A 24,500-nucleotide genomic window follows, 5' to 3' on the forward strand; every position below is an offset into this window, starting at 1 on the left:
AATAATTCTTTCTTCTAAAACACCATGCAGTTGTTATAATATTTTCCTGGCAATCACAAAGTAAACTTCTATGCACTGGGTCAATGTGGAAATTAAGAGTTACATTCCTATTTAAAGACTGAAGCTATAATAAACAATACCAACAATACACTACTAAAGTAGTAAGTAACCACTCTCACTCTCTATATTACTTTAAAAAAGAAAACATCAAATTCTGCTCTAAATCCCAAGTCTTTGTCTATACATACACTTGGGATGCCGGTGTGCTGTTATGAAGCACGAATGCATTAAAACAATACCAAAATACTACTATGCGACATCGTAAATTTGACTTAGCACAAACTAATCCATTGATTAGAATAATCATTTAACAATTTGTTTTCCTTCTTAAAATGGAGATTCTTTTTAAAGAATGATGTGAGTTTGCCCTGGCCAGTTTGGCTCAGCAGTTAGAGTGTCAGCCTGCAGTCTAGAGAGACACGGGTTCAGTTCCCGCTAAGGGCATGTACCTTGGTTGCAGTTTGTCCCCGGCCCTGGTTGGGTTGTGTGGGTGGCAGCCACTCGATGTGTCCCTTTCACATCGATGTTTCTCTCTCTCTCTCTCCCTCTCACTCTATCTGAACAAAAAAATGGAAAAATGTTCTCGGGTGAGGATAAAAAATAAAATAAAATAAAATGAAAAAGAATGATGTGAGTTCAAGTTTCCTTCATCTTTCTAAAGCCCTTTAAAACTTTCCAGGTAAATTTGAACAAATGCCTTCTTTTTCTTAGTATCATTCCAAATGACAGCAAAGAATGTCCAAGAGTCTCTCTATAGAGGAGAACAGTGTCCTCCAGCTGACATCACTCAGCAAAAGGGCCAATTTGACCATGGCAGCCTTGAAGCACCTTAAGGACATCATATTGTGAATTCACTCTCCCTCTATCAATACTCCCTCCATTTCAGAGCTACCAAACCACCTCAGTGGTAGCCCAGGGTAGAGGAGTGAAAGCTGTGCCTTTAGAAATTAAGAGCTATCTGGCCCTGGCTGGTCTGGCTCGGCGGTTGGTGTGTCAGACCTCACACCAAAGGGTCTTAGGTTCAATTCCAGTCAAGGGCACGGACCTTGGTGGTGGTTTGGTCCCCAGCCCTGGTTGGGGTTGTGCGGGAGGCAACTGATCAGTGTGCCTTTCTCATGTCAATGTTTCTCTCTCTCTCCCCCTCCCTCCCACTCTAGCTGAAAACAATGGAAAAGTGTCCTTGGATGAGGATTTTTAAAAAGTAAGAGCTATCTGCAAAATTAGAGAAGAGCAATTATAATCACACAGTAAAGAGCAGGTGTTGCCTATGGACCACCAATGTGAACATAAAACTCAAGACTTTATTGTGGCTTTTCGTACTTTTTAATGTTTACTGCCAGCAAAAATCATGGCAGTATTAGCAGGTTGAAATCCTGCACCAAAAATTATCAACAAAAATTTGAGAAATCACACAGAAATCAAATATTAATATGCAAAAACAAATGGAAAATGTCAAGGAAGGAAAAGCAGTACTGTGCAACTAAACCAAAAAGGAACATTTGTAAATCGAGAATTCCTGAGGATCAGGAAAAAAAGTTCAGTGGCTTAAAAATCCAATCATTCATGATCTAACCTTAATCCCCTTCATTATTCTGTATTTGGATAGAGATTTGGAAACCTCTGTAGTAATTTGATGTTATTTAACAAATAATTATACAACTGAATGTTTATTTAACAAGTAATTGAGGAAAGAATGAAGAAACAAAATGGAGTCACCATGGCCAAAGCTAACAAAACCACTTAAATGAAAGTGGTCTAAAACATGAGGAATAGATTTCATTTTATTTTACTTTAGCCTAAGGACTTAAACTTTTGACCTGTTCAATTGTGTAGCAATGCCTGGAGAGATAAATAAATCCTACAGGTACCCTCTGAAGAACTTAGGAAAGAATATCCATGCCCAGACCACCAGACATCTGGAAGATTTCCATTTCGGACCAACCCAGAAACTAAGGATGAACTTTTTATTTTAAGAATTCTCAACTTTTCTCCTTTTTTTGGAACCTTGAAGGTGTTACCTGGTAGTGTGATTCCCAATATCCAAATCTTCAGAGCCCTGAATACAACTTTGCCATTTAATTCTAACAAAGATCCATTTATGATGGGTCCACATAATTATATAGCCTCAATTCTGTGGGTAGAGGACAGAGATCCTGCTGATAATCCTACAAGGCACAAGCCACTCCTCCACAATTGGGAATCAGTAGTGCTAAGTCGAGAATCCCTGCTCTCTTCCAACTGTCAATGACTCTGCCCTGGAACGCCAGGCCCCTCTCCCTCCCCACTGCCTGATTCACTCCGATGAGCTAGGCCTCCTGAGGCTTTTGCAGTGTGGAACTCTGCCAATGTTGTGTAATAGCCCTTTCTCTTCCTCTTGCTCTAGGCATATCCTTCCACATGTTAGCACATGCCAACCAGGCCTTGATAAGACCCTAAGAAGCTGCCTGTTCCCTGGTTTCATCATCCTCCGCTGTGGCTCATCTCACCCCCACTCAAGCTCCAGTTACAACACAAAGAGGTTTGCAGGAAAATATCAAACTAGCACTGGCCGGTTTGGCTCAGCGGTTAGAGCGTCGGCCCATGGACCAAAGAATCCCAGGTTTGATTCCAGTCAAGGGCACATACCTTGGTCGCAGTATCATTCCCAGCCCTGGTCAGGGTCATGTGGAAGGCAACCAGTTCATGTGTCCTTCTCATATCGATCTCTCTCTCTCTCTCTCTCTCTCTCCCTCCCTCTTTCCCTCCCTCCCTCCCACTCTATCTTGAATATAAACAAAAAAATATCCTCAAGTGAGGATTTTAAAAAAGGAAAATATCAAACTATTCTCATTTTTATAGCCTGCTTCTCTGGAGCTGGCAGTACAACTTTGCCTGAAAAGACTCAAAGGTAAAGGAAATTACTGATACCTAACTGTTGCCAATTAAAATAGTGAAGCTTCAAATGACTGAATCATCCATTGTATAAACATACTTTAGATTAGACTTTTGTTTCCACAATGATCATCATTCTTGGTCATTTAACACCTTAAAACACACGGTAAAAAAAAAAAGTTCTTGTTAGTTTGTGTGTGTGTGTGTGTGTGTGTGTGTGTGTGTGTTGTGACACTGTCTGCCCTGCCACAAAGCACGCTCTGTACCGTGTCTTCTGAAGCAGTCAACATTTCCTGTCGCATTGAAACATTCCCTGTCCGTTAACCTTGTAATTTCACAGACACAGAGCATATATCCTCATTCACTCCAACCACATGAAGCCCCAAAGTTGTCACATCCATTTGGATGGCTACTGTCAAACAGAAAACAGCCAAGGTTAGGGTAGATCTTAGGTAGGATGTAGAGAAATTGGAACCCTTATGCACCTTTGATGGAAATGTAAAACCGTGCAGCCACTATGAAAAACAGTATTGTGGTTCATCAAAAAACTGAAAAGGATTGAAAGCAGGCTCTCAAAGGGACATTCACACACCTGTATTTATAACAGCTTTATTAATAATAGCCAAAAGGTGGAAGCAACCCATGTATCCATCAACAAAATGGAACACTGATGTAAGAGAGAAACAGCAAGCGGTTGTCTCCTGCATGCACCTTACTGTGAATAGAAACCACCACCTTTCAGTGTATAGGATGCCGCTCCAACCAACTGAGCCACCCAGCCAGGGGTAATTTTTAATACTTTTACTACATGAAGGTGTATTCTTTCATAAGAAATGGAAGCAAAATCAGATAGCTTTGTGGGAATAGTTATTTTTTCAAAATATGAGATCCATATATGCAGCGGTGAACCTGGACGCTAGTCATTGGCAATGTCCAGCAGAGAAAGTATACAGTCACAGAACACAATCAAAATCAAACACATTTGAAGAATATATATCACCTACTCCACAGATTCCCAAATTTCAGTAACTCACATACCACTTCCAGGATTTGGGCCACACCCTTCTTACATTCTTCCTTATACATTTATCCACTTCTTATAATTTTTTTTCTTTATTGATTTTAGAGAAAGGGGGAGAGAAAAATAGAAACACTGATGAGCAAAAACATCGATTGGCCGCCTCCCCTCACTGGGGATTTGGCCTACAACCTGGGCAGGTGTCTGGACCAGGAATTGAACCAGAGACCTCTTGGTATATGGTTGATGCTCAACCACTGAGCCACACCAGCCGGGCTATCTACTTCTTTTACGGAGCAATAATTTCTGTTAAATCTGGAGTTTTTATTTATCCAATATACATGAAAATAAATATAAAATCACTAAAATGTAAGATGTTCATTCATATAGTACTGAATATCTAACACATTGCTGGTGGTTTCCACTTTAGAGTCTGAGAAACACGGAATACTCTTCATTTATAAAAAAGAAAACAAATCCCAAGGGGCTTCATGCTACACTTGATGTCAACTATTAACTGGAATCAGGACTTCCCGAACTTTGTGTCCTGCTTTCATGATGACTATGGAAAATACATTTTATTTGCATCCCTTAAATAGTGTTCTGTTGTGTGTGACGAGCAGAAATTATACTGTGAGTGAAATATACCAGGAACAGAATTAAAAGTCTCAAATCAGAGAGGATAATTATTTTGCCATAAGATACTTAAATAGAAATATAGCAATTACTATGGAGAGCACTGTTCTGCCACCAAGGTGGTTTGATACGGTTATACAAATGAAGAGCATATCAGTTTTGCAAACAGCAGTGTTTCTGTTGAAAATATCTTAAAGATCCAAAGGTTTGACAAAAAGTGTGAAAATATGGTTTAAATAAGGTCTTCATAGGGTGACCATATTTTCCAAGTGAAAAGGGAAATACACTACCTTCAGGACCAGCCTCTGATGTACCCCTACATTAGTAAAAAGTTGATTAAATTGCTGTAAGTTAGATTGTTATGGTAAATTCTCTTGTTCAGTATAGTTGGGGGGGGGGGGAGAATGTTGGTTAAAAATTATTCTTTTTCACTGACTCACTGCATTGTTTTTCCTATTTAGTTCTTTTTTAGTATCTTAAAACAAGGCACTGCAATTTCACACGTAAAAGTCTCGCACATCCTTTGCTTTTTGGTTTTTTTTTTAATCCTCACCTGAGGATATTTTTCTATTTATCTTCAAATAGCATGGGAAGAGGGTAGAGAGGGACACATCAACTGGTTGGCTCCTCCATGACCCTGACCAGGGCTGGAGCAGACTGCAACCAAGATTCATGCCTTTGACCGGAATCAAAACCCGAGACTCTGGTCCATGGGCTGATGCTCTAACTGCTGAGCCAAACTGGGCAGGGCTGAGTTATTTTTCAGTATCTTATTGTTTTGAGGCAAATTTTTGTGGTGGTGTACATACATTTATTATATCTATCAACCTGGCTAGGCTCTTATTATTTCTAATAAGTTCCCTGTAGATTATTTAGTATTTCATATGTGGGAAAACAAACTAAGTCTTAGATCTTTTATGCCTTTGATTTTATTTTACTCCACAGACCAGTGGCCCTTCAAAATAATACTGACTCCAAGCACTAATGGTACACACCCTTGTCTGACTCCTGTTTTTCAAAGCGAATGTTTCTAATGTTGGGATGAATGAATGTCTCCTAACTCCTGCAAAATTTCAGACAGTTCACTATCATAGTATTATGTTCGAATGACAACGTTAACTGGAAATTCTCATGGCCATTACCAGGCTGTAACAGACAACAGTTGGGTAATTATCTAAATCACAATAATTCCCTTGTTTTTGAAAAAAGTGCTGATATTCAGAGAAACACATGCAACACACTTTCTTCCCTTGACCTTGGGTAATGGGACCTTGGCTGGGCCAATCAAAGCCCTTTTAAAAGATTTCTTTTTTTTTTTTAAGTTTACCATGGGAGGAAGACAGCCCTGTCCACCCTGCGAAATAATTTCTGTCGAGTACAGTGACAATGCTTACGACTCACCAAGTGGAAGAACCTAAGAGAATGAAGCTGATAAGCAAATGAAAGACAGAGAAAACGCCTCTGAGAGGCCTCGGAGTTCATGATTCTGGGTGTTCCCGAGTCCCATGCACACTGTGACCCTTTCCACGGACACATGAGCTGCCTCAGTGCCTTCCCAACCAACTTTCCGTCTGCCTCACATGTGAGTGTCCGGGGTGACACAAATCTCATGGAGAAACAACACAAGGCATCTTGATAAGAATCCACTAAGAGACTTTTGTCTTCCAAGAATTTTGATTCTAAGGCAAATAGCCAGTTTATGAATAATTTGTTATTTTACTTAGTATTATAACTAGAGTAAAAATGTTACCACTGGGAGATATTGGGCAAGTAATACACAGGATTCCTTAAAATTGCATGTGAATTTATAATTATCTCAAAATTTAAAAGTTTAATTAAGAAACGTTTAATTCTCTGAGCTTGGTAGTAATTAAATTTGCAATTCCTCTGGTAGTGCATGAGCATTATGACTACAGTTTAATCATAAACAAAGACAAAAACCCTTTGCTCACTTTGTACCTCAACCTCTTATTTCTGTTTGCTTGGTTCAGCTGCTATTTCCCAAACATCTATTGTGTTGTTACATTGTTTAAAATTTCCCTTCATAGCCCTGGCTGGTTTGGCTCAGCGGTTGGAGCGTCGGCCTGCAGTCCTGAGAGACCTGGGTTCAATTCCCACTAAGGGCGCGTACCTGGTTGCAGTTTGTGCGGGTGGCAGCCACTCGATGTGTCCCTTTCACATCGATGTTTCTCTCTCTGTTCCATTCTCTCCCTCCCACTCTACCTGAACAAAAAATGGAAAAATGTCCTCCGGTGAGGATTAAAAAAAAAAAAATTTCCCTTCATAATATCTTTGACTGCTGTTTTCTTGTCTACTTTATGTCTAGGTAGGTTTATTCTCTCCCCCCTTTAAAATTAAGTGCCTTATGTAGGACTTAAAAAATGTTTTGGGGGTTGATTACATAACGACTTTATATATATTTACCTTTCATATCCAAGCATCTTTTTGCTTACTATCAAAGCACATGCGCGCGCGCGCACACACACACACCATCTAAGCGTGGTTTATAAATTAATAAAGACTAGCAGGTTCCCATCTGTATCAATGAAAACGATGGCTGACATCACAGGATAAATGTATTTTTGAAAGTTCAGAGGTAAAAATGGGAATATTTCAATATGACGTACAATTTTGACTCCAAAGTAAAGCCTATACAACTGGGATAAATGGCAAAGGCAGGAAGACAAAAGAATTAGAGATGGGAGGAAGGAGATGAGCTGTATGAAGTAGCAGGCCACTGCTGCCCATGTGAACACTCACAGCTGTGAGTGACAAAAACCTCAACACCAAAGGTGTATGCCAAAGGAACACACTGGAAAAGACCAGTTTGTATCTTGACAGAAAAAATAAAAAGAATGCAAAAATTCTTTATTCCAGTATCCTATTTTAAATGGACTGCTTTTAAAATAGCACTATCTGGTGGAAAAGTTCTTTAAATCCTTCCATACAGTCAAGGTTAATGTTAAAAAAATAAAGGGGTCTTGGGAAACAGGAAAATATAAAAATGTGGATGCTTATTGTCATGTACTCATTTACAAATCTTTAAATATAGCAATTTGATATATACCCATAAAATACCAGTTGTGAGAATGGCATCAGTCACAAGAAAAAAATTCACGTCCAATGTTAAGAAAAACAGTATACTAAAATATAAGCATTTAAAAATTAGCGCTCACTCAGCTTCCTCGGCCGATAGCTAGCTGAGACCGCGGGACTGCCGATAGCATACAAATCTTAATTTTACTGGGGAAAGTTCAGGCTCCTTTCCAAGTCTTCTTTTGCAAGAGCTAATAAGAAGCATAAAAATCGAGTCTGGATTTTATCTCTTTTCTTCCGCTTTCTTATACTCTGGGGTGGAAGTGTTAACGAGCAGCAAAATGACTAAAAGGCAACCTTCCGGGATGGGGCACTTCCGGACCACTATGTCAAATCCATCCGCAGATATTTTTAGAATTTTGACAGACATTTCTAGTTGTTTTCAAGGGTCCTTTTTCGGTCATAGAATCAAAAGATAAAAATTCACAAATATGAACACTGAAGTATTTTCTGAAATCCTAGCAATTACCCTATTCAGATCCTTCACACTAATTCAATGCATTATTCCCTAAAAAAGTTTATTTCTCTATTAAAGTTAACTATAATGAATTAAGTCAAACAATCTGAGAAATGGTAACTAGGAAGCTGTAATAACTCTCAACCACCACCTTTGATTTTTGTAGGCACTACCACATATTATACTAAATTTTGGACAACCAAGATGGTTTTCTTAACATCTAATATATATAAGGAAAAAAATGAACGACAAAAGAGATCAGGCCTCTACCCTCCTTGTGTTTAAAATTTAAACAAAAAATGGAAGGCACAGGATATATCAAAACAGAGCTGAAAGTCCAGTCCAAAGACCTAACACTGGGTGCTACATCTTCAGCTCTCACTGACTAGTGATATCTATTACCTTGAGTCATCCATTTACAGGCTGAGCTCAGTTTCAGATTGTTGTAAGGATCAAAATAAAATGTATATAAAAGCACTTTGCTAACTTAAAAAAATACAAATAAGAACTAAGACCATTACCAATAAAATTAAAATCCACTATTATGTGATCTGCCACCTCTCAATTCTACCTATTTCACCAGATAATTGGAAATCGGGGAAAGACCCTACCAGTCAATAAATGTGAAAATCGGAACTTTGCACATGGAGAACACTGAGTTGCTTCTGTTTTAAATTTCACGTGAAACCACTATATTAAAAATGTTGGTATGTAGGCCAACATACCTAAAGTTTGTATCTAATAAAAGTTAACCTAAGACCTACCAGAAATATAACCCATACTCATGCATGCGGAATGTTAACAGATCATGCTTCATTTATCCGAGACAATAATTACTTCACAGATCATTGGACTTAAGCTTGTAACAACATCAATGCTAGAAGCACAAATTAATCAATAGCACTTACTGATGGCATATGTGCAATGCAAAAATGTATGGCAAAGACAAAACAAAAAAATCTTTTATCAAGGGGAACAGGAACATACAGTTTTCTCAGCATTTAAAATATTCGCCAGTTTCATGAATCTGTGGTTCAAAGGGGGGATACGAAAGACAAAATAGGTTTGCTAAACATTTTCGGCTCTCATATGCCAAAATTTGATATGGGAACTATCAATGGATTAATAGATTCACTTTTTGCTGAAATATGTGCCTGTTTAAATATGAGAAAGAATTTAAAAATTAATCTAATTCTAACACTTATTTATAATGCCTGTGTTCTTAATTTTTGTAAGGAAGTGTTTAATTTTTGTAAACACTTAATAGAACATCTTGCATACTATATTAAAAATACATGTTTGCTATTACTGTTATTATGCAATTTTTAATTAAAAACAGTCTTAGTTCGAAACATTATGGATATGTGAAGGTTCTGGAGCCCAAAACCTGGGTGTAAACCCTAGTGTATCACTTATTAGCTACATGCCTTTGAGTTTGCTCTTTAAAATGGGTACATTAATAGCATACACCTCAGAGAGTTGCTATGCAGATTAAAGTAGTTAAAAATATAAAGCAACTATTATAGAAGTGTCTGGTACCTTGAAAACACTCAGGGTCAGCTGTTACCATCTACAGCAGTGCTTCCCAATAGTTATTACTTGGCTTGAATTATATTTCTAACACGTTTCGGGTGCTTACAGCCTCATATGACTAGCATCTAATGTACTGGGCATCACAGATACATTTTTTTTTCAATCTCTTGGGACTCATAAGTGTTCAACATCTTATATCAATAACCAAGTTATTTATGTTTCTGACACTTTTCCTTTTTTTAAATAAAGATCTAAAACTATTTTGATTCTGCTCCCTATTAACCCTTACTCAGTCCTTCTTATGCTTAAAAAATAAATAAATAAATAAGGTATAAAAAAGGAAAACAGAAGTTTTAATACTCTTATAAAGAAAGTGAATATTAAGGTTAGAAGTTTCTCTCTCATAATCTTCTTCACCGTCTCTCAGAATCTTTTATTTTCAAAGTAATACTCAGATACCTAGTCCATTTCAGGAAAGTACTTTCATTACCCAAAGATTAAAAAAAGAAAGAGTAATCTGGGCATTGAATAGAAAGAAGATAAATCCTGGGAAACTTAAAGCAAATGTGTAAACTTACACATCAAAGGTCAACTGTGTATCTTAAATGTTAGAAGTGATTATGGTTAAAAAAAAAGTTTCTTATATTTATCAAAATGAAAACTACAAGAAATAAGTCCATCTGTATAAATTCTTCAAGATAAACATAAGCTAAAATACTCTGAAGTTGAGGTGTCCTCAACAGGAATAAAAATATAGCTTCAAAAAACCTACAACGCTACACACACATGTACACATTTGTCAAGGTTAGGGGCTCAGAGTATCCAGAAAGTCCAGGACCCCCATGCAGGGGCAGAGAAGTAGCAGGGGGTGGATCAGATACTTTGGACATTCTAATCCTGAAGAACAGCTCCAGCAACTGAGTCTACATCCTGCATGTTTCTACTGACCGTCGTCCTACAACCCTACTACAGCCAATAATAAACGGCACTCAAGCAAGCTGTCCAAACAGCTTTCTCCTCATTCTCCCACTGATCTAAATCGCCTTTGTTGATTTTACCTCCTCTGACCAAACTCTGGATTCAACACACCTCAGCGCTCAACCTTCCCACCTTCTTGCTCTGTCTGCACTCACAGAGTGGGTGATCGCATACATCCCCATAGCTTAAATACCCTCTGCATGTTGACAGCTTCCAAGTTTATCTCTCTAGACCCATCTCTACCCCGGAACTCTCTAGACTCATATACCCAGCTGTCCCTAGGCAAGATTACTTAGCTATACAGTAGGCATCTAAATACATTCCAATGTTTAATGATTTCTTCCCCATCTCCTTCTTCATTTCAACAAATGGCCACATCTACCAGCTGCATGATTTTTTCTTTTTAGCACTTAACCACCACCAGACATAATCTGTTGAATGCCTATTTTCCCCCAATATAATACAAGCTGCATGAACAGGTATTTTTGTCACATATAAGGACTAAAGGGGGACTAATTTAGTCTGTATGGAAAATGCAGGCCCCAGAGGCGATTTATGGGGTCAAGTCTAAATGACAAGATGAAGCCAGTGAGTGGATATGGATCAGGATGGTCAAGGCAGAGGCCATGACAAATGCAAATATCTAAGTCTAGAAGAAGCATGTAGGGAAACATTAGGAGAAACTAAAGCCCCTCTGGCTAGAGGACTAAAGGAGAGGAACAAGAGGGAGAGTACTGAGAAGGAAGGAATGGGGGGTAAAGGAGAGAGAATGGCTCCAGGGGTTCTGGGAGAGGAAATGTCAAGTTCAAAGGCCTGGATGCAAGAAAAGCAAACTCAGTATTTCAACACAAATAACAAGAGGTGACCAAGATCTCTTCCAGAAAGCCTCAACTAAGCATTCCATGCTTCCTTGGGTGGTTCTGTTGGTACATTAGTATATTTTAGTATGTGAAACAAATATTCCCTATTACTTTCTCTGAGTCACTTTTTTGTTGCATTAAAACTGCATTTTTAGTTGGCTTTAGCAGAAATTTGTTTAAAAAAACTCCAAGTTAGTACCGTGGCCAGTGTGGCTCAATGATTAGAGCACTGGCCCATGCACCAAAGAGTCATGGATTTAATTCCCAATCAAAGGCACATACCTGGGTTGAAGGTTCGATCCCTAGCCCCAGTCTGGGTACCCCCAGGAGGCAACTAATCAATGTGTCTCTCTCACATTGATGTTTCTTTCTTTTCTTCTCTCTTTATCTTTCGTTCTCTTTCTCTTTCGTTCTCTTTCTCTCCCCTTCCTCCCTCCCTTTCACTCTCTAAAAATCAATGGGAAAAATATTCTCGGGTGAGGATTAACAATAACAACAAAAAACTCAAAGTTAGTAAAAAGCTAAAAGGAGGTTTCATTTCTTTTAAAAAAGTCAACATTTCTTTGAGCTCTTTTTCTGCAAATAGCCTTTAGGAAAACCAGATGATATATTCATCTTACTAATTAGGGTAAATCTTTGGAGACATGAGAACTTATTTAAAATGTTAAGGGTCCTCTTGCATCTTCTTGAGCTTTTATTTTTGTTTAGTCACTGTTCTGAAATATTAGGACCTAATGTAAGTCATGATTTATCACTGAAAGATACAGAATGATGAAGTGGCTTTATAATCAATTACAGAACTCCTTTACACTTTCCAAGTACAAACACATCCAGCCCTGGGCAGTTTGGCTCAGCAGTTAGAGTGTTAGCCTATGGACCAAAGAGTTGCGGGTTCGATTCCCATCAAGGGCACGTATGTCGGTTGCAGTTCCATCCCCAGCCCTGGTCGGGGTTGTGTGGGAGGCAACCAGTCGATGTGTCTCTCTCATCTCAATGTTTTTCTGTTTCTCTCTCTCTCTTTTTCTCTCTCTTTCTCCCTTCTTCCCTCCCTCCTACTCTGACTAAAGATAAATGGAAAAATATCCTCAAGTGAGGATTTTAAAAAAAATTCTACTTCTAAAATGAAGCACTAATTTTTAAAACACAAATTCCTCAGCACATCTTTATACAAAATCTACTACCAGCTATTCCTTCTGTTGTAACATCATGTGACTAGAAGTGTTGATTAATGACTCCAGTATTTAGATTTGTGTTTATTCATTACTTTAATAGAATCTTTGTGGAAATGCAATCTATTAGGTTTTTATCTGTGGATATTTTTCCTCTCTATTTTGTACTCTTTATCAGACCTTCTCTGAAGCAACAAGAAAAGCAAGTAAAACCCACAACACGACTTCATTCATAAATGCAGAATTTCCTCCTTGCCCCAACATGAGAAACATGGCTGAAGGCAAAAATGATGAATTTTTAAACACTAATAGTAGGTGGTCTAATCCCCATCTCTGTTGCTTATGAGACACTCTACCCCATTCCTCAACCGTTTCTTCTCCTTAGTCTTGGTCTTTTACCCTGTCATCATACTGAATGTCTCAAGATCCTGCTCATAAAACATTCAAACCTCTGAGCTCAGCCTTCTTGGTTTCTAAGTTCAGACTTCCTGCTCAAGCACATCTTAACTTCATTATCTAGACCAGCTCCAATGCCAAGTTCAGTATGTTTCTACTCCTACTCCCGCTAACAACTTCCTTGTCCTCTCTTAGAATCCTCTCCTGTGTCCTTAGTGAACCTTCCACATAACTAACTAGTCATGCTTGCCCTCTTTGCTTTCTAAGGCTATGAGCAACCTCCTCCTGCCTAAGTCATCGTTATATTCAGTCAGGACCAGTGTCATATTATACAAACCCATGACCCTGTAATCGAGCACCATGTCTCTGTGTGCCAACTTGAATCTGACCTCCCAACTGCTCTTATTGCTTGTAGTCCAAGGCTCTGGGTATTGCTAGAAAAAAATCTAAGAAACCATAGTAATTAGTCTTTACTTGACATATTTATAATGTCTAAGTGCAATGACTAAGGTTGACCAGTAGGCCCTTTTCTCATGTAGACATGTTCCCAACTATTCTAAACTATTTCTACAAATTCTTCTCACAGCAAATGACCACTCCTTCTTAACACTATCACCCACCTTCCCAACCAACTGTCCAAAGTTCTACGTTTTAACCAATCCTCTTCCTTTTCTCGCAGCTTAGAGGAGAGCTTTCCCCTGGTGCCTATAGGTTTCCTCGGTGCTATAAGAACATGCCCTTGGCTCTTTTGTCCCCTGCAAGCAAAAACACATTTTCCCATATTCTTCAAACTAATACATGATCTAAAATTATAGCTCATGCTAGTTGGTTTATCGCTCTCCTGAATTATTTGCATAGAATCTGAATCACAACCTTACTAAAATCAGAACTGTATATTCCCCTGGCTTCAATGTAATTTCCAGCTATTTATTTACACATATCTCTAACCATTTTCTCCATTTCCATCAGCATCTCCTCTTCTGGGCCATAAGTGCACCCACTACCCACATCTCCCCACGGAACTTGGATTTCTATTGTGTAACCTCAGAAAGCTGGAGTGAGGATAAGGTATAAAGCATGCACAAGTGTCTTATTCAGCCTAAAGATTCCAATCAAAGTCACCTCACAGACGAGCATTCTCTGACCTCCCCAGAATGGGTCAGTCAGACTCTCATAACAGCTTATGTGTATTTCTCTCTGATACTGGGACCAGACCCAGGTAAGCTAATGTTTCCTAAGAAAATATGGTTACCGCCCTCTCCCCGACAGTTCTTCCATACCTTATCTCTTTATCAACATGGACACCAAATTAATCTCTCCTAAATCATCCCCTACTAATCTTCTCATTTCCTAACCAAAAACTTCTAGCAATTTTCCTGCTGACTACAACAAACATCAAAACTTCTTAGCCCAGCTCTTAAATCCCACATGTGGCCTACATTACCAATAAACCTTTTCTACTAATATCTTCTAAAAACTTATCCTACAAATAAATATATACAGTACTTTCCCCACCTTGTAGCCTTCACTCAGGCTCATCTATACGACTGCCACAACCTAGCTGTGTGAGTCTTTCCTGGCTCAGGCCACACTTCCTATGAGCCCAGGCCACCTTAAAAGCACCCTTCTCAAACTGTTCTCCCTTATCCATTCAGCAAAGTGACACCAGACTGCCCTGCATTCCTAGCACATTTAGCCCACATTTGCATTTATTTATGTGTACATATAATTCTCCAACAGGATGGTGAAGTACTGACATTGAAGATGATGTGTTAAAGAAGTACGTAGCCCTCACTGTACCTGACAATCAACATCTTCATCACCCTTAACATTTACTACGTGCCAGGTGCTGCTATAAATGCTTCACAACAACCCTTGAGGTATATCATGCTATTTTTTCCATATACATATGCGAAGACTGGGTCATAGACAAGGGCCTTCACAGAAATTTGAACATAATGGGTAAGAAATTATATTTGTAAATGGAAAAATGTATTACTAATAACCAAGCATTGATGCTGTCTCATAAATTAATCCGTCAACCTACAGTGCTTTCCCCTTTCTTCCCAGCCCAACAAAATCCTCCCAGCCTTCAAGACTCAATTCAAATGTGGCCTTTTCAAAAAGAGTCTCCTACTAATACCCTGGCAAAGCTAGTTGCCCCTACCATGAATTGCTTTAATACTTGCAATGTGTCTTTATTATAACACTAAGGTTAATTAGAAGTTTGCTCAGTTAGAATGGGTTCCATAATGGCAATTTGTTCAATATTTTTAATTCTCAGAAAAATTGACTGGAAAACAAAATGAATGTAACTTACATCTGTTGAAAAAATTAAATAAATAGAAGTGGCTTTTCTTATTAGCAATATTTGATAACCATACAATTTTTTTCTGTAACATTTAATGCATGCATCACATTTTAAGGTCTGGCATGGTTAAGCCTATTTAAAAGGTCTATTTTCTTCGTTTGTTTTGCTTTTTGTTTTTTAATCCAAACAAAGCATTACTCTTAAGAAATTAGTAATAGACTTACCAGTCTTCTCCTTTCTTCTTCTACTGTGATGAGTAGTCTTGCAAATTCTTTTAGCGACTGAGCTAAAAGAAGACAAATTTTAAAAAGACAAATTTTAGAAGACAAATTTTAAAAAGAAGCGTTAACCTTATTTCATTGCTAATATCTAAGTGCACAGGAACAAATATTATAATGAAGCTAGTTACAGATTTGTATATTTTCTATGGGTTTATGTTTTTATAAGCATAAAACAGTATATACAATAGATCTCAATGCCTAAAGGCTATAGATGAGATCTTTGTGTGCCACATATTGAAGTTAAGCACGTCAAGTATAATATTTTTTCTTTAAAGACACTAGGGGAATACAGTTTATATATTTAATATGTAAAACTCACACATTAATAAATAAAAGTATAGTTCTAGAATCACTTCTAAAAAGAATATTACAAATAATGAACCACATATTAAATCTATAAGAAGCAATAAATCCAGTACTATTTAGAAGTGCTCAGTAGCAGGCAGTAATGCAGTCTCCCACTGGCTTCTTTCAAGAGGGTCAGCAGATTCTGTTTTCCTCCTACAGCCACAATATATGTAGACCTTTGCTAGTCAATGCTGTGGAATGACCACCGCATCACCATTTTGGGAACCTGTTAGAAATACACACTCTCAGGCCCCACCCCAAAATCTGCATTTTAACCAAATCCCCAGATGACCTGTACACATGTAAGTGGACAAGCATTGCTTTAGAAAACTATCTAAACTTATATTGCTGTAGCGTGGGAAAAGAATCAAGTACTCAAAACTTTAAAAGAATAAACCAAAAATAAATAGGAAGTTACAGTAGCCTGTTCTTTTAAAATGCATAGCCCTAAATGGCAATTGTGAAGTAATTCACTGACATTAATTTCTGTACCTTATACTTAACATGAATTATTAACTAAAATCAAAATGTCTTATTACAATACTAAGGTAATAAATAAGATGAATGCAAAATTTGTTTTCATTTAAGCTTTGAACCCTCCCTTCAATGTCCCTATTTTTTAGGTTCTCCCAGCCTCCTTCCTTCACCCATACTAATATTAAAAATATTCTGTGAGACCAGAAGGTTAGTAAGTCTGGCTTGAAGCCCACAATTAAGGCATAAGGAAAACAAATCAAGAGTCACATCAACAGAACTTATTAAGGAAGAAAAAGAATGGTTTTCATTCAAGCATTTTAAATTCCAATCTAGGATTTTTTTTCTTCATCTTTTCAGGACTGCTAGGTTTATAGTAAACTAAGCTGGCTTGAAATGCTATCCCTAACTATTACTTCCCACTGGGTTTTATTCAGTTACCAAATCAGAAATCAAAGGATTACCTGGGAGACTCAGATTAATCTTTTAAATAATTAATGGCCTTAAGAGTAAGGATAACTTCCTAAAAAAATTAAAAGTTTTAATTTCTGTAAAAATAATTATCAATGTTACAGTGAAACCCAGTTGACAATAGTAAGTTGAACAGAAACCATTTTTCAAATGTATGGATTTTAACTGGAGTACATAATAACATTCTATGTTTGTACTTTTGGGAAAGAAAGCATTCTATCATTATTCTGGCACCTACTACTGCCACTGATGAGCTCTGCTGGTGAGGCTGAAGAAAACGTCAACCAAATTTTGGGTGTTGGAAGGCATTAACCTGCCTACAGAGAAAGAAGCCAAGATATAACTGTCAGTTTGGGCTACTGGAATTGGAGGCAGCAGGTACTCCTGAAGGTGAGAAAACAAGAGGCGATATAAATAGAGAGAGAACTGAAAGTAAAGAAACACCTTAACCCCAGATTCTAACTCAATGCCTCCCAAACTACTGAATATGTATCAAATAAAAAATAAAAAGAACACCTTAACAGTACATGCTTCCTTTTATTGGCATCTACTAAATGACATGCACTAACAAAACATGGGAATGAACCAAGAGAAGAGGATATGAAATCTGGAGATAGGAGATCCAATATGGAAAAGAAGCAAATGAAATTCTCAAGACAACACAGATACATATTCCTGGACAGCAGCTGTACAAAAGGTCGAGAGAGGATCTTATCTAGAGTGGAGCAATAGGTTAGGGGATCCAGGAAATGTCTCCCGACAAAGAAAAACAGAACTGAACAATATCCTGTGTCTGAATATAATGAGAGAAGATTTATAATCCTTCTTTTAAACAAAATACAAAGGTAATTTTTAACTCCTGGGAAAATAAAGTTATATTCAAGTAACAATTAAAATAAATGAAATAGCTGAATGGAAGATGTACAAAGTCACTATAATATAAACATTAAAAAATGATTTTGTTAGAATTAAATTTTAACTCTATTGAGGGAATAAGAGAAGTGAGCATATAAGATAATATGAATTCAAGACCTAGTGTGACAAGAGTGTGAAATAAAAAAGATGATATCTAAAACAGAAAAAAGAAAGCCCTGGTCTGGTAGCTCCGTTGGTTAGAACAGCATCCCCATATGCCAAGGTTTAGGGTTTGCTCCCATCAGGGTACATACAAGAGACAACCATTGAAGGCATAAATAAGTGGAACAACACATCAATGTTTCTCTCTCAAAATAAAATTTTTAAAAAATCACGAGGTTGCAAGATACTTATGATCTTTACAGAAATGAAAGAAATAGCTAGAAGTTTAATGGGGTCTTTCTGGGGAGTTAAGTGGTGGAGAATGGTAAAATAGGGGATTGCTGGTTTTTAAACTGAGTAAAAATGTGTAACTTTTTAAATAAAAAGTAAAAGTAAAACAAGCCATTAATGCTTTATTTTCCTACTGGCCTAAATTCTAGAAAGGCACAGATCACATATTATTAATTTTCCTAAATTGTTAAGTAAAAAGCTAGCACACAGTGGCTCAGTGGATTGGGCATCATCCCGTGGACTGAGAGGTCCTGGTTGATTCCAGTCAGGGCACATGCCCAGGTTGCGGGCTCAATCCCCAGTAGGGGCGTGCAGGAGGCAGCCGATCGATGTTTTGCTTCCACATGGATGTTTCTATCTCCCTTCCTCTCTGTCTAAAAAAGAAAAAAATCAATAAAAACATATTTTTAAAAAAGCTAGCACACAGAAGCCGGTCAACAGGTATTTTTGGAATAAAAAACAATATAACCTGATCTTGGAGTGGCAGGGGTACACTAGAACTTCCCACTTGGCCAACCCCAAAAATGAGCACTGGGCCACTTAGTGGTGCCCTAAAAGTCCCAGGTAGTATGTTACTATGACGACTGTGTATGTCCACAGGTTACTATTCTGAGTAAACTGTGCAGTTGCCTTAAATCTGATTTTGTAAGTAAGGAAACTCAGGTTCTCATTGTGCTGTTGTACCTGTTTGTCCAAAAATGAATAATTCTGATGTTTGTTTTACTTGGTTTTCTGGTCTATATAATACTATTCATAGACTCAGTACCTAAGAGTTGATTATATTGAGAATGTCAAAGGAAAAAATCCACATCTGCTGCCTTACAACATAAACTACTCTCCTTCCAGTAGTTTTGAGTCGGCCCTAATTTAAGAAGTTTTGTTCCTTCTTTTTCTTTTGTTGATTTTTAAGGGGAATGACTTCAAAAAAGGTTGTTCTCTTTAAATACTATAGTTTCAGTTCCATAAAAGTATATGTTTCTTGGTACAAATGAAGATACTCAAGTTTGTCATTTGTTCTATTAAAAATAAAAATGTAAAGCCCTGGCCGGTTTTGCTCAGTGGTTAGAGCATCGGCTGGCAGACTAAAGAGTCCTGATTTCGGTTCCCACTAAGGGCATGTACCTCGTTGCAGTTTGACACTGGCCCCGGTTGGGGTCGTGTGGGTGGCAGCCAGTCAATGTGTCTTTCTCACATCAGTGTTTCTCTCTCTCTCTCTCTTTCTCCCTCCCTCCCTCCTCTGAAGATGAATGCAAAAATGTCCTCGGGTGAGGATTACAAAAAAAGAAAAAAGTAGGTAATTGATGAATTCGTGACAGTGGCCTACCAACTTTTTAAACCCATACCTAATGTATTACACTAATCTTTTGACTTATAATGATGTCAAAGTATTGCATTAACAGTTTACTTAGCACGTGGTAACACAAAGAAAATAGTAATTAACAATCTTGTGAAGCAGATATAAAATAATTCAATGTATTATCTTGTAAACTGGGTTTTAGGATTTAGGGTTGAAGAATAAGCCAGCCCCTTCCCTGCCTGCCCACCCCGCATGGTAACAGGAACCTCTAAACGAAACCAGACAGATGGCGCAGCCCAGTAGCTCTCTAGCAACAAGCCATTAGAATCTCTGGTGCAAGGGACCCTCAAATGCCTTAAAGAGACTATGAAAACTAAGGGAGGCTATTCTCCAGCAGACCTTGGGCAGAAAATATATACAAAATGACACCCCCAGCACCCATCACAAGGCCTTACAAAAAACAGCTACTGATTTTGTGACTGCTTCAGCCATTTCTTCTAAAACTTCACTTAAGCAAAATCATAAAATATTTATTACATGTAAATAAATGTCCAATACCCAAATACTTTCTTTTATAAGCAACTATTTATGTTGCACCATATTTTATTTATCAATATTAATATTTACATAAATAACCACTTCATTATCTGATTTTGAAGGTCCAAACTAACTTCAAATGTAACAGCTGGTCCTGCAATTACAGGTGGTATGAAAAGCGCTTGATTTAGTGAGAACAATATTCCCATAACAAATGAAATACACTGGGCTTTCAATACATGACCGTTAAATGAATTAATGAGTTTAACAATACATTTCCACAGTCTCTTTGCTCTATAAGGAGAAATACACAACTCTTATTCTAGGCTTCATAAAATATCATGAAAAGAATAGCCAGATAGTTTGGAAAATTGTGTTAGCTATCCACATTCTTGCCACCTGCATGAAATTTTCCTGGCTGTATTCACCAGTAATAATCTTTTCCCTTCCTGACCATCTGGACCATGAGATTACTGGAGAGCAACCAAAATATAGTTTCACATATAAATGTTAACTTCCCAACAAATTACTGAGGTCAAGAATATTGCTATAGGCTTTCCTTTTTATCTCCACAATGTGATATTGGAAAAACACTTTGGAACAAAAGAAATCAGTTATTCAGGTGTATTCATGACAGGTCCTGACAGTATAAACATTCACAAAGCCAACAGTTGGATTACACCTAGAGGGTGAGAAGTATGATAATGGCTTCTCTATTTACCAATATCATAAATTCCAAAACATTCCTGAACTTATGTATGCATATCCCATGGAGACAGAAAACAGTGTGGTGAAGGACAGGGGAGGCTGGGTGGAGGTGGGCAAAGGAGGAACATGGGGGACATCTGTAATAGTGTCAACAATAAAAAATAAAAATAAATAAATGGATCGGAAAAAAAATAAATAAAATAAACTACCTACTTCCTAACAATCTTTTCAGAGGTTTAAATTCACTCTACTATTTTTGACTGGGGAAAGCCTGTTTAGGGTCTGGAAGTAGGACTGAGAGAAAAAAACAAAAAAAAACTCCCTGTTCATGGTTGTCGTAACTGCACTATCTTAAGTACTAAGTATTATACCATTAAATGCTTCAACAATTGATCAGCTTGAGCTTTACAGATTTTACAGCTAGAAGAATTAAGAAAGCATGTCTCATTTGCATCCAACCAACATTTATATCATTATTGGACGATGATGTGTTAAATATTTCTCCCAACATAAATAGCATAAATACATACTCAAACCAAAGTACAGGTCACAAATTTATAAATATAATTGTTATGTCAACAAACCATCTTTTCATTTTATTAGAGTGAACAAATACTACTTTTAACATTCAACTCCACTGGTAAGTGAGGAGAACTGGGTTAGCAGTAGGACTTAGACTTGGTTAAATCTCAGTGAAAAGCTATAAAAGTCAGTTTAAACCAATACAGTCATATTTTATAAATTCAGATGATGGCCCAACAGTCACTTTAATTTTCTGTTTATGTGTGAGATGCAGGCTCATCACAAGGTCTTTGTAGTACCCTTCCGGCACTGCCTTCTCAAGAACAGAAGAAAGCAATATACAGGGTTCGGCAAAAGAAGGCTTATAGTTGTGAGTATGCAAAACAGTTTATTCTTGTATTATTATTTATTAATTATTGTATCATTTATTTGTATTATTTATATTATTATTATTGCTATTATTTCATATCCTTACTTATGATTTAAATTTTAGGTAATGATGGCTGGTCATTTAACCTACTTTTGCCCACCCCTATAATAAAATATCAACACTTAAATAAGAATATAAACCAGAGAAGGTGAAATTGTCATATCCTTCTAGATCTGGCCAAATAGAGAAACATAAAAGTAGAATCTACATACATAGCCACATGCCATCAGCACTCACTACAAACATGTAGTGATCTAGCAGGTGTCACATCACCAGTTTGTGCCTAGAACTCCCAAGGAAAGAGTTTTAATTCTTTGTGTATTTTAAAGATCAAAGGTAGCATACTGACTGCATACTGATTGAACTATTAAAGGAAAGTTTTGGTTCAGGAACAATTTAACCCATAAACAAAGCAAGAAGCAAAATCAGCTTGTGGTATGCCAAAAAATATATATACTATATCTGCAAAACAGACAAAGTGACATAAAAACTGACACCAAAGCTCCCACCAGATATTGTGTCATTGGGAACAAATAACACCCCCACTAGTGGTCTGTCCACTGTGTCTGCAATACTGGCATCATTTGCAACCACAAATTCGTTATTATTTTCTGGGAACCACAACATCAAATAAGATTTTCCCACTGCATTTGTGGCTTCAAGCTCCATAGATGCCTAGTTGCAAAGCCAATAAATTGCTTTCTAAACCAACAAAAAAGAGTCACCGGGCACTGTTGGATGCTGGCAGATCACTGTAATACACCCTAGTGCACAGAGGCACTCATCTTTCCAACACTTCACAGCCCCTTGGGATCCGGTCACAAGAAAAACACATGGAAGTTTAATTATCTTTGACATTACTAAACTAGATTCTCCAAGATGCCCTCTTAGTGGATAGATTTTTTTTTTAATCACCAAACAGAAATCAAAAAGAGATTAATCTTAGTAAATGATTACCTAACCACTATGCTGTACACCTGAAAATAATACAAAATAAATTGAATATAAACTGTAATTAAAAAGTAAAATTAAAAAATTAAAAAATATATATTAATATCTGGAAAACAAGTCCCTGAATACTTGCATTTAAATTCTTCTTCTATAGCTTACCAATGCATCCTAGTGTTGCACTGCATCACATTCAGGTGAATTAGGTTTCAGCAATAATGAGACATGCCAAGTTGGAAAAGTGTATTAGGTATTATTTTAGTAATGAAAATATGACGGCTTAGGTAAATGCAGTACTCTCATCCTCCCACAACGACATCAAAATTACATCCCAAACCACCTGAAATCTAGCTGAATGGAAGTCCTACAACCAAGAATGTAAAGAAAAAGCCACATGGAGACTGGTAGGAGGGGCTGAGACACAGAATGGGCTGGTCCCACACCCATGTGTGGGTGGTAGACAAAAACTGGGAGGAATATCTCAGCTAGTGAGGTCTCCCCTGAGGAGCCAGAAGTCCCAGCCCCACATGAGCACAGGGTTCCAGTACCAGGAAGAGAAGTCCCAATAACTTCTGGCTACAAAAACCAGTGGGGATTGTGGCTGAATGAGATGAAGGCTTCTGGAGCCTCAGGCAGTTCCTCTTAAAGGCCCAGCACACAGACTTAGACTCACTCCCTCTGAGTTCCAGAGCAGGGGCAACAGCTCGAAAGGCGCCAGGTACATACCAGGAGGAACTGAAATATCTGGCATCAGGACAAGAGCTGAAGGGGCAACTTTCTCTCAGACAGAAGTGCTGACAGAGGCCATTGTTTCTTTTGTAATCCTACCCCCACAGATCTGACAGGCAGTCTCCATCAATTTGGCTACCACTATGTACCCAGCCCACCTTACAGGCCCACCCAAGCTCTTTCCTGTGGCCTGTCTTGGTTCATGCTTCAGACTTTCCTAAAATCTCTCAAACCAGCAGCATCTGGCCTCAACATGTCCCTAACCTCTCACTAAGTGGCACCTGGCCCAGCTAATGGCAGCCGACTTTGGTTCACAGCTTGGCCTCGCCTAGACACCTCCAAGCCCAGCACAAGTAGCAGCCATCTGCAGATCACTTTGTAGCTCATGCTGGGTGGCTCCAAGCAGAACACACGTGTTGGCTGACCTTGGCCTGTACTTCTCATGAGGCCCCAGAGCCAGTGTACCTGGTAGACAGCTTCAGACAATGTGACAGCATCACCCAAACAGACATGCTTAAGGGGTGAACTCAGCAGGCATCAGAGCCCCACTAAAGTAAGTTCTGCTCCACGGGTTCAGCCACGGCACAGCTGATTCTCCACGGTGATTGCAGCAAGTCCTTGCAACTGATCTGCCTGGGGGTAAATCCCTCCATTGACATGCCAACTACAACAGGAGGGTGTCTGTACACAGTCTACATGGGGGTGGGGGGCACACCTCGAGTGCCCGGCTTGGGAGAAGAGGGGGGCTGTATCACTGGACCCTACAGAACACCTAATATATGAGGCCGCTCTACCAAGCCTGGAAGATGTACTAGCACTACCTAATACATAGAACAAAAGCACAGAAGCTGCCAAAATGAGGAGACAAAGAAGCATATTAAAAATTAAATAACAGGACAAAACTCCAGAAAAAGAACTAAACAAAATGGGTACAAGTAATCTACTAGACACAAAGTTCAAAATATTGGTTATAAGGATGCTTAATGAATTTAGGGAAAGAGTAGATTAACTTAATGAGAACTTCAACAGCATAAAAAATGACATGGAAACCACAAAAAAGAA

The 24,500-nt window shown here is 38.0% G+C and overlaps 1 protein-coding gene across 1 annotated transcript in view; it reads right to left on the reverse strand.

Moving 5' to 3' along the window:
- The window catches only part of ARHGAP42 (Rho GTPase activating protein 42), a 259,019-nt gene that overhangs the window by 149,901 nt on the left and 84,618 nt on the right, over window positions 1-24,500 (reverse strand). Inside the window, exon 3 of the mRNA XM_036258802.1 lies at window positions 15,610-15,671. Coding sequence (XP_036114695.1) covers window positions 15,610-15,671 — 62 coding nt within the window. The remainder of the gene's footprint in view (window positions 1-15,609; window positions 15,672-24,500) is intronic.

This window comes from Molossus molossus, unplaced genomic scaffold (genome assembly GCF_014108415.1).
Source record: "Molossus molossus isolate mMolMol1 unplaced genomic scaffold, mMolMol1.p scaffold_m16_p_13, whole genome shotgun sequence".
In the NCBI taxonomy this organism is placed as follows: domain Eukaryota; kingdom Metazoa; phylum Chordata; class Mammalia; order Chiroptera; family Molossidae; genus Molossus; species Molossus molossus.